The following is an 11,039-nucleotide window of genomic DNA, read 5'->3' on the forward strand; positions in this document are numbered from 1 at the left end:
CCCTGTTAGAACAAAAATGTCTTCAATTGCTTCCAGAAAGTGCTTGTCATATCTTGACAGAGATGCTATTCCAGGGACAGCTACACTAACAGCAACTTCTTCCCCCCACATCCCACTGAGTTCTTCAAGGGCAGCACAGAAACTAAGGGTGAGGCAAGCCTAAGCCCTGGGCAGGTTTTAAGCTGGTGGGTTCATGACATTGGTGGGTGGAACTTTAATCAAGGCTTCTCTGAACTGAACTGTGCTTCTCTGGTCCTTGCACCAGAGCTGAGCTTCTGATCAGTCTGGGTGATGTCCCAAATCCCTTTCCATTCTTGGGGTCCTGCAGCCAGTGAGGGTTAGAATCTAAGAGAGGCAGTTGCTGAACTAGTTTCTTTAAAGACAAGGACCTTAGCTGGCCATTTCAGGGTCCTCACCAGCATCCCCCAAAGAATAAGCAAGATTTCAAGAGCTACAGTTAGGTGACATTTCCCTCCAGGCTGATGGGTGGGCCTTTCTTCCACCTTTAAAGGGTAGAGTGCTAGACTGTCAAAGAATGGATGGGTGATGAGGAGTGGTGAGAAGCTCCAGCCAGAGACCCCCTAGAGAAGCTTCAGAAGAGGAAGGCTCCAAGCCAGAGGAGTGGTGGTGGGACATGGAAGACAGGTCAGAGGATGAAAGTGCAGGGGGCAGAATGGTTGGATGCAGAACAAGCAACAGGCTCAAATGAGAGAGAGGAGGAAGAGGCAGAAAGCACTGCAGACATAGGACAGGCTGCTGAGGAGGAGGGGAGGCTAAGGCTGCAACAGATTCACGGGAGCCAGCCAGTTCTACTGTATTCAGCTCCCCTCCAGTCTTGTCTCCAACAGCTTTGCAGAGCAAAAAGCAGAGAGAGCACAATGGGGGCAGCCCTCCCCTACGGAGTTTAAGACTGCTTTACTGGGGCCAGTCTTGCCCATAGGTTTCTCTGTTTGTATTCTGTTTCCTTAAAACTTTACTGCTCATCTCTGAGTTTCTGTGCTGACCTGCAACTAAATCAGCACTAACATAGACTGAGACTCCCCGCTCGGCCATGAAGCTCCCTGGGTGTGACTTTGGCCCAATCACTGTCTCTCTCAGCCACTACCTCTCAGGGTTATTGTGCGGATAGAATGAGCAGGAGGAGAATCACACAACCCACCTTGAGCCCCTTGGAGGAAAAGGTGGGGTAATAAATATGTCATAATACCAGTCGCCTGAATGGACTAGCCTCCACTAGTACTTTAACAAACATGCTACGGTAATGATGTGAGGGATTGCTTAGTCTGTAGAGCATGAGGCTCTTAATCTCAGGGTCGAGGGTTTGAGCCCCATGTTGGGCAAAAGATTCCTTCATTGCAGGAATTTGGTCTAGATGGTCCTTGTGGTGGCTTCCAACATTACAATTCTATGATTTCATGATTCTATGAGTGTAGTCTGAGCAGGATTTGCCTCTTCCCCTTCTCCTTCCTCCTCCTCGTCCAGGTGCAGTGAGAGCATCCAGTATCTTCCCCATCTTGAGTGTGGGTCTGCTGTTCTTCGGAGGTCTCTGTGTGGCAGCCAGTGAGTTCTACAAGAGCAAACTCAACGTCATCTTGAGTGCAGGGATTTTTTTTGTATCGGCAGGTGAGTCCCAAGTCACTTCTCCACTGTCTATGCTGCCTGGCATAAGATTAAAGCTCTGGCCTTTGCTGCCAAGGCTGACTCCCAGCAATGGGGTGCCAACCAGATTTGAATACCGTACTCCCAGAAGGAAACACTTTTGCTCTCCACCCTTCTGGCTCTCCAACTTTGCATGCCTATGAATGGGATATCTGGGTATCTGTCCCAAAACAGCCATAGAGCAGAACATCTGCCCTGAAATCAGAGGGCTCCAGGTTCATCCCCCAACATCTCCATATTTGGATATGGGATGCAGTGATTCTGTGTGTAGATTGAGCCCTCCTCCTCCTCCTTGCCCATTAACCCTTGCCAAGAACTGCTGCTTAGGTCAGGAAGGGCCAAAGCTTAGTAGGCACAGCCCCTGCTTGGCATGCAGAAGGTCCCAGGTCTGGTTCTCTGCATCTCCAGGTAGGTCTGGAATGTCCCCTACCTGACACCCTGGAGAGCTGCTGCCCATCAATGTCGGCAATGCTGAGCTGGAAGTGTCAAAGGTCTGACTCAGTATAAGGCAACTTCTTATGTCTCTGAGCTGCTGCTGCAGCAACAGCAGCTTCAAAGGGATTTGGAGCCCCAGAATCCCTCTCAGAGCAGTTTCTGTGTACTTTGATGTATTTTACAAAACTCAGAATTGGCGCTCAACAGCAGCATCTTAATTCTGAAGTTAAAGGTTGAGCTGATAAGCCCTGTGTGATGTCTTAGCTAAGCGCTCTCTCTCTCTCTCTCTCTCTCTCTCTCTCTCTCTCTCTCTGTGTGTGTGTGTGTGTGTGTGTGTGTGTGTGTGTTGGAAGATGCTGTGCTTTTCTGAGGATGCTCCGCATTTTCTGGAAAGCTAAGCCAACCTTTGTTTCTTGGCAGGATGCAATTGCCTTTAGGGAAACAACCAGAGGAGTAAATAAGATAATTCAGGGCAGCACAGTAAAAGGGTAACCACTGAATAACAGAAATGTCTTGGGACCAAGGTAGCTAAAGGACTCCCTCCAGTCATACAATCCTGCCCAGATATTTAAGGCCAGGTTCTGAGGTCCTGCTTGTACGGCCACCAGGAAAATAAATGACATTGGTAGTACAAGCACTCTCTCTGTGTGTGGTGGCTCCACAGTTCTGGAACTGCCAGCTGGACGGATTCTGTTCAGGCTTGCAAGCAAGCTTTCAAAATGCACCTGTTCCAGGCTGCATTTTCTCGACAGTCTCTTGCTGCTGCCTTCCTGTGCCACCTTAAATGATCAAGTTCTTGCAAACGCAGAATAGGTATGTTGTGGTACCTGTAGTACTGCAAATTCCACCTATCAAAGCAGTCAGCTTTGGGGGGGGGGCACAGCCGGCTTGGTTCCATAGACTCATCCTAGTGCCCCGTACCCTTGTACGGGGGTTCCCAAACCGGGGTCCATGTGCTCCCTCCCATGCTCCCAAGTCAGTCATGTGACCAGAGCGAGATCACTGAGGCCAAAAAACATGCTTTTGGGGGGTCCAAGCTCACAAGGCACCCATAAATGCACCATGACATTGCAGCCCTGGGGGGGGGGGACTTTGGGGGTTGCTTTTTTCTGGTCTCGGTATGTTATCACTTGAGATCACAGCACACCAAATGGCCGCTGTGCTCTCATGCAAGACAATGGGATGCCCCATTTTTCTGGGATACTTGGGTAAACCCTGCCCAGGCCTGTACAGAGCTTATCTGAGGTCCAAGGTGGGAGTCTTGTTAGAACAAAGATATAAACACAAACAAAAAAACAGGCAGCCTCTTGCAGGGTAGCCCAGCCAGCTTAGCCCTCTGAGGCCTAGGGCACGTGTACCCAGCTGCCCCAGCCCCTGCACAGGCCTTCCCTATAAAAAGCATTATTCAGAAGAGTGGTTTCCATTGCAAAGAGGTCAAACATGAGATCAATCCGGTTGCAGGGAGTTCCAAAAGTGGAACGGGTACTACAGGGGTATACTAGGGGTATACATCCATGACCCACTAAGGAAGATAGTCACACAATAAAATTCGAAACAGTAACAATTAATTGCACATTTATTCAAAATCCAATTAAAACTATGTGGTTTAATTAATTCAATGCAGCTGATGAACATGATCCCGTGATACCAGCTTTTCAAAGGCTGGTAGTCATTTACACTTCTGGTGCCCCCTGCCCCACCCTTGACTCTTATCAACCCCTCCCCAAGAATCCTAGTGACCCCCAGGGGGTGGCACCACCCACTTTGGGAAACACTGGTTTGGCAGAACCTGCTGAAACCAGGTCTCTCCCATTCCCAGGAGGCTGCTGTGCCTTTGCACTGCCCTGGCCAATTCAACATCTGGAGAGGAGCAGCCATCTGGAGAGGAATGCGAGCAAGTGGCAAATGGCTTCCTTCCTGACTGCTGTTATGGGCTATTTCGTGACAGTATCTTTGTCTCCAGGAAATCTTTTGTCTTGGGCTCCCTCCGCAAATGCTCCACCCTAAAAAAAAGACAGAGAGCATTGTTCTCACTTCTTCAGCTGAGAGGAGTAGAGACGCAAAGCAGCAAACAAAACGCTCTTGGCTCATTAACGCAACACAAAGCTCCTCTGTGGCGAGGAAGCAAGGGGGGGTGCCTCGTGCATGTTAGCTGAAAGGGTGCCCCCCCTCTGGTTTCACACAGAGCCCAGAAAATGCCCCTGGGGTGCTGGCTGGCTGGTGCTGGTGTCAGGCAGGAATGCTGGAAGCTCTCTAATACTGAGTCAAACTGCTGGTGCATCTAGCTCAGTGTTGTTGCATTGGGTCTCCATCAGCTGTCAAGCAGTAGACACTCCCAGTCCTACCTGGAGATGTTGGGGGATGAACCAGGAACCCTCTGATTTCAGGGCAGATGTTGCGTGGCGAGTTCCCGCCCCCCACCAAGATAAATAAACACACGAGACACCATAATTAAGGTTAATTGGGCGAATTAGGCCCACTTTATTGAATTCAGGAATGAGAGGCATTGGCTTAGGCATTGGTCCTATCGACTATCCGGCTCCAGCACATTTGCTGGAGACACGGGGAAGGGTTAACACTAATCGGGGGAGTCTCCCGCCGAGGCACGTCGACTAGGAGCTCCCCCGGGTCACCGCTCTGGGGCGTGCCTTTGGCCCACACCTCCATAGGCTTCGGACAGGGCCACGCCCCCCGGAGTCCTTTAACGGACCACCCTTCGTTCACTGGGGGGAGGTGATGGCGTTCCTCCCCCCCCCACATCCTCTTAACCCCTTCTTACCAATGCCGAAGAGTTGTGATGAGTTGCTACGAGGTAGGCGAAAAACCAAAAGGCTGTAAATTGCCAATTGGGAAAAATTCCTACCATGCCCCTTGCGGCGACAGACCGAAGTCCATAGCAAAGTCAGACCTACCTAAAGCCCACTTAAAGGGAGGGAGGGTGGGGAAACGTGGGGCTAGCCGGAGAAGAGAGGGTGAGCCCCCTCCACTCCGGCCCTAAATAGGGCAGGCCACACCCCCTCCAGCCAGCCGATTGGCTGGCTGGGAGGCGTGGACAGACGGGATTCCCCTGTTCTCGCGGGGGCTGAGACCAGCCCCCCCGCTCACGTGGGAAGGGCGTGATGCCCGCAACCCCACCTCCTGGGGCAGGCCCGGAAGTGGCTTTCTGCTCTATGGCCCTTTTGGGACAGATACCCAGATATCCCATTCATAGGCATGCAAAGTTGGAAGAGACCAAATGGAGCCAGAAGGGTGGAGAGCAAAAGTGTTGAAATGAAAATCGCATGACTTGCCCAAATATGTTGGTGTTTGTGTGCCACCAGCTCATCCCTTGCATACTGCAGAGTCCCATTCATCTCCTCTGACTGGATGAGCAAAGTGTCAGGAACTGGCTGGATAGGGAAGAGTGGCAGAAGCCGCCTGACCCAGAGCCCCCCAGGGAAAGCACAGAGGGAGAGGGTTTGGATCCTGGCTCCTGGTGGTGGGAAACCAGCCACACCCCAGAGGAGGGGAACAGCTGGGAAGTGCTGGAGGCTGGGAGCTTGGAGGAGGATGAAGAGGAGGAAACAGGCAGGTGCCCCAACCCACAGGAATCAGACTTGACGGCTCCACCAGAGCCACCCTGACAATTTCTCTGCTGACAGCCTGCAAGCCTCTTCCCTTCCACTCCTAGAACAAGGCATCTACTGCATGTCGCAGAGCAAAGAGCCAGGCAGAAACAGAGAGCGTTCTTTGGGTTAGAGAGTGAAGGCAGGGAGTTACAATCCACTCCAGGCAACTGCTTCATCTAGACAGGAACAACCCTTAGAAGCCCCTGTGTGTTCTCTGCTCTGCTTCTTTAATAACGAAACTAACTGTAACAGGATAGTACGCACCCCAGAAATTATCTCTTTCAGCTTCTGCCTTCTGGAAGAAGGTATAGGGTTATAAAGACCAGGACTAGCCGCCTAAGAAACAGTTTCTACTCGAATTCAATTCTGGTTCTAAACGCAGCATAAGGAGTCTCTATAGTATATTGTATTTTAAAACGGGGTTTCAGAGTTTTTAGGGGGTTTTGAATGTTTTATGTAGTTTTTCAATTTCATTGTTCTGTATGGGACAATGACAATAAAGATATTGGATATTGTATATCGTAAGTTAACCAGCATGTCACTGTCTTTCTCTGTTCCGCAAATGACCTGTTCTCCCTGTTGGCTCCCGGACACAAAGTTACTTTAGTCCTCCTCTGATTCTTCCCTTCAGGGCTAAGCAACATCATCGGGATTATCGTTTACATCTCTGCCAACGCCGGGGACCCTGGGCAGAGCGACTCCAAGAAGAGTTACTCCTACGGCTGGTCCTTCTACTTCGGGGCCTTATCCTTCATCATTGCTGAGATGGTGGGGGTGATTGCCGTCCACATGTACATCGAGAAGCACCGCCAGATCCGAGCCAAGACCCATTCCGTGGCGCTGCTGAAGAAGTCCACCTTTGCCCGCTTGCCTACCTACCGGTACCGGTTCCGAAGGAGATCCAGCTCCCGCTCCACGGAGCCCAGGTCCAGGGACCTGTCCCCCATCGGCAAAGGCTTCAACACCATCCCGTCCACCGACATCTCCATGTTCACCCTCTCCAGGGATCCTTCCAAGCTGACTATTGGGACACTGCTCAACTCAGAGAGAGATCACGGGTTTTTACAGATTCACAACTCCCTCCCCAAAGAGTTCAAGGAGTCCTTACACAACAATCCAGGCAACAGACGAACCACGCCAGTCTGAGGCCAGCCGCACCCCTGGTTGGCTGAGAGTCCTGGCAGTCAGAGCTGCCCTGCTGGCTGCCATGTATAGAGGTGTATCGTTGAGACTGCATGACATGACCCGCCCCCTGTGATGGTGTAACCAGTGAAACTTTGTTTTTCAGAAGAAATCCTCGGCGGGGGTCCTGCCCCTCACGGGCAACCTGGGTTGAGGACTTCGTTTTTTCCGTTTCGTTTTTGAAATCCTCGAATCTCCACTTGCTAAGCCCGAGCGGTTGTGGCTTTGGTTTGACTGCCGCTGAGCCTCCCCAATTCCCAAACCTCTCCTTCTTTGAGCAAGAACAGACATTGTAGCTTTGCCACATGCACAGCAAAAGGGGTTCCCATTGGACTGCCAGGAGGCCCCATCAGGAATGTAGGGAGTACCCCATGGCTATTGGTCCCCCCATGGAAATCCCACTTGCGCGCTGTGGTCATCCCGAAATCACCTCTGTGGGAAATCTCCAAGCACGAAACGGCGAACCTGAGTGTGTGTGAGAAGACTGTGACCATTGTCCCTTCTTCCATCTGGATTGTATTGAGTGATGCTGGGGGGGTTGGGGTGGGGGCTGTCTGTTTTTGTGTGCATGCATTAAATAGCTTGGAATCCCATTTCCTGCCATGTGGTTGGAAGAGATGGCCCGGAGCCATTTCTGTGGGTTTAAGGAGGGCTCTGTGTTTTTCTCGCATCTTCTGTGGGTTTAAGGAGGGCTCTGTGTTTTTCTCGCATCTTCAACGCTCCCATCAAGAACTCCGGGTCAGGTGGGGAGAGGCAAATGCTCCCCCTCCTCCATCTCTCCCAAGGTGCTGGTCGTCATCTGCCATCTGTGGGTCAGCTTTTGACATTGCAGGTAGGATGAGCTCACTCTCTCATGCCCAGAGGTAGATCTCTGGACACCATGAAGATTATGTGTGGTTGAGTTTGCAATCTGCTTTTCCAGCTGCAGCACCAGTCTATGTCCTGTACAGATGGGCGGTCGATATCTGGAATGTTTGAAAGGTCCAAGGAAAGCAAATATATACCAATAAAACACATTCAGATCAGCATTTGTGATTCAGAGGCCTTTTGTTGGTAAAGGAAGGCATAGGGCAGGGAGCAATATATGGAGGGGGAACATGGGAGGGGTTTTTTATTCATATTGCAAAATAGTAAAGATCAGTCAGCAGCTTTCTTGAGGAATCAGCGCAAATGCTACCACTGTCAACTTCAAGGAAGCCCCACCTGTGAATTGCAATTTACATGCAATATATTTTCCTGGAGCTGCCAAGAGCATCTGCTGTGTTCTGCCCCAAATATATCTCTCCACACACACACCTTGGCAGGTGGAACATGGAAAGGCAGTCAGCTTTGAAGACCTGGGGAAGAAAAGGGACAAGCAGTCTGCTGGTTTACCTTAGCCTTCCTCTTGCACATGGTGACGTAGGGATGTGGGTGGCGCTGTGGTCTAAACCACTGAGACTCTTGGGCTTGCCGATCAGAAGGTCAGCGGTTCAAATCTCCGCGATGGAGTGAGCTCCCATTGCTCTGTCCCAGCTCCTGCCAACCTAGCAGTTCGAAAGCATGCCAGTGCAAGAAGATCAATAGGTACTGCTGTGGCGGGAAGGTAAATGGCATTTCCATGTGCTCTGGGTTCTGTCATGGTGTTCTGTTGCGCCAGTAGCAGTTTAGTCATGCTGGCCACATGACCCAAAAGCAATCTGTGGACAAACACTGGCTCCCTCAGCCTGAAAGTGAGATGAGCGCCGCAGCCCCATACAGTGGTGCCCCGCAAGACGAATGCCTCGCAAGACAGAAAACTCACTAGACGAAAGAGTTTTCTGTTTTGGAGGTGCTTTGCAAAACAAATCTCCTATGGGCTTGCTTCGCAAGATGAAAATGTCTTGTGAGTTCCTGCGGGGTTTTTTTCCTCCCCCCCCCCCTTTTTCTAAGCCGCTAAGCCACTTATCAGCTGATCCGATCAGCAGATAAGCCGCTAAAAGCCGCTAAAAGCCGCTAATAGCGCTAATAGCGCTAATCCTTTAATCCGTCAATGGGCTTGCTTTGCAAGACGAAAAAACTGCTAGACGAAGAGAATCACAGAACGGATTCTTTTCGTCTTGCGAGGCACCACTGTAGTTGCCTTTGACTGGGCTTAACCATCCAGGGATGCTTTACCTTTACCTATAACTTTAATTTTAAATGGTGACCTAACTGGCTGATATTGAGCCCACCCCAATTTTCATCCTACTTTTGATCCCAGAATGGCCAAGACACTCTGCCTCTGTTTGTTTAAGCTGGTTGGCATTTCCCCCTATGCCCACCCAATGGTTTCTCCAAAAGGTACCAGCCAAGTGCCCTTTAATGCAAGAGTCTTTTTATGGGTTGGGGGGAGTGCTGAATCAGGTAATTATTGATGTGAAGTGGCCTCTAAGGGAGAGCTCTTTTCCCTAAATACGGGCTGTATTCCCCCCCCCCCTTATCTAGAAAGCTTTAAAAAGTAAAGGTAAAGGGACCCCTGACCATTAGGTCCAGTTGTGACCGACTCTGGGGTTGCAGCGCTCATCTCACTTTATTGGCCGAGGGAGCCTACGTTTGACCGCAGACAGCTTCCGGGTCATGTGGCCAGCATGACTAAGCTGCTTCTGGCGAACCAGAGCAGCGCATGAAAATGCTGTTTACCTTCCCACCGGAGCAGTACCTATTTGTCTACTTGCACTTTGATGTGCTTTCAAACTGCTAGGTTGGCAGGAGCAGGGACCAAGCAATGGGAGCTCACCCCATCACGGGGATTTGAACCGCCGACCTTCTGATTGGCAAGTCCTAGGCTCTGTGGTTTAACCCACAGCGCCACCCGCGTCCCTTCACTAAGCAGTTTAGGTAAACACAATAGAAAATAGTCAAAAGGAAAACACTGGTAAAATCAAACTTTAAAGACAGGTAGATGTACAAAATTGAATAAAAAAACAGAGGGGAGACAACCGTTTTTAAACAAATACACATATTGGAATTTTGTGTCTGGGTAGACTGGTCTGAACAAACAAGGCTTAAGCATTGGAGACAGTTCAGCGAAGGTGTCTGAAAAATAAGAACATTTTAAGAGCTGGGTCAGCACGGCATTCTTTTCTCACAGTGGCCAACCAGATGCCTGTGTGAAACCCACAGGCAAGATTTGAGCACAAGAGCCCTCTCCCCTCCTGACGTTTCTGGCACCTGGTATTCAGAAGCATTGCTGCCTCCAGCTGTGGAACCAGAGCAGAGCCCTTGTGGCTAGCAGTCATTGATACCCTCCTTGAATCGGTCCAATCCTCTTTGGAAGCCATCCAAGCTGGTGGTCATCCCTACCTCCCAAGGGAGTGAGTTCCATAGATTAATTATGTGCTGCAGGAAGAAGGACTTTCTTTTTATCCTTCCCAAATCTTCCAACATTCAGTTTCATCGGATGTCCACGAATTCTAGTGTCATGGGAGGAGAAAATCTTTTCTCTTTCCACTTTCTCCATGTCATACATTATTTTATAAACTTCTATCATGTGCCCTCTTACTTGCCTTTTTTCTAAACTAAAAAGTCCCAAATAATGTAAGTTTTCATCATAGGGAAGTCACTCCCTCCCCTTGATCATTCCGGTTTTCCTTTTCTGAACCTTTTCCAACTCTGCAATATCCTTTTTGAAGTGAGGCAACCAGAACTGTATACAGTATTCCAAATGCGGTGACACTATAGAGTTGTATGATGGCAAGAACACCTATTATGTTTGCCTTAGTGTCCTGAAACTCAAATTGTGGCCAGCCTCTTTTGGAGGAAAAACTGTTAAACAGTATTTAAAATAAAGAGCAACATAGCAGGAGAGCAAAGCTAAGCAGCATCCAAATGTTTTCTTTTACCCCCAAGTTCCCACTTGACGACTATTATTATTATTATTATTATTATTATTATTATTATTATTATTATTATTATTATTATTATTAAAATAGTCTACAACCCTTCATCTGTAGATCTTTGGTGGGCTTAGGGGAAACATCATGTTGAGGTGGGTGGAGGACAAAAAATTGGAAATACTCAAATGGCTGAAGCTTCTTTTATAAACTCACTGAAGGAGAGAAAACTGCAAGCATATTCCCTCTGCTTGCAAACGTATTTCGAGAGCACCCTTCCTAGGACCTCTGTGTCCTTGAAAAATATTTAAAATGCAAAACT

At 49.5% G+C, this 11,039-nt stretch overlaps 1 protein-coding gene across 2 annotated transcripts in view; it reads left to right on the forward strand.

The window, feature by feature from the left end:
* The window catches only part of CACNG3 (calcium voltage-gated channel auxiliary subunit gamma 3), an 84,412-nt gene extending 76,859 nt beyond the window's left edge, over positions 1–7,553 (forward strand). Inside the window, exons 3-4 of one of the 2 annotated variants that reach the window (XM_083474026.1) lie at positions 1,489–1,623; positions 6,334–7,553. In XM_083474026.1, the coding sequence (XP_083330152.1) occupies positions 1,489–1,623; positions 6,334–6,848 (650 nt within the window). In that variant the 3' untranslated portion in view covers positions 6,849–7,553. Of the gene's footprint in view, positions 1–1,482; positions 1,624–6,333 lie in introns of both variants that reach the window. The other variant, XM_083474025.1, reaches the window with a different exon arrangement.
* Positions 7,554–11,039: the final 3,486 nt, after the last annotated feature.

Source organism: Podarcis liolepis (assembly GCF_965112155.1).
Source record: "Podarcis liolepis genome assembly, chromosome: 14".
Taxonomy (NCBI): domain Eukaryota; kingdom Metazoa; phylum Chordata; class Lepidosauria; order Squamata; family Lacertidae; genus Podarcis; species Podarcis liolepis.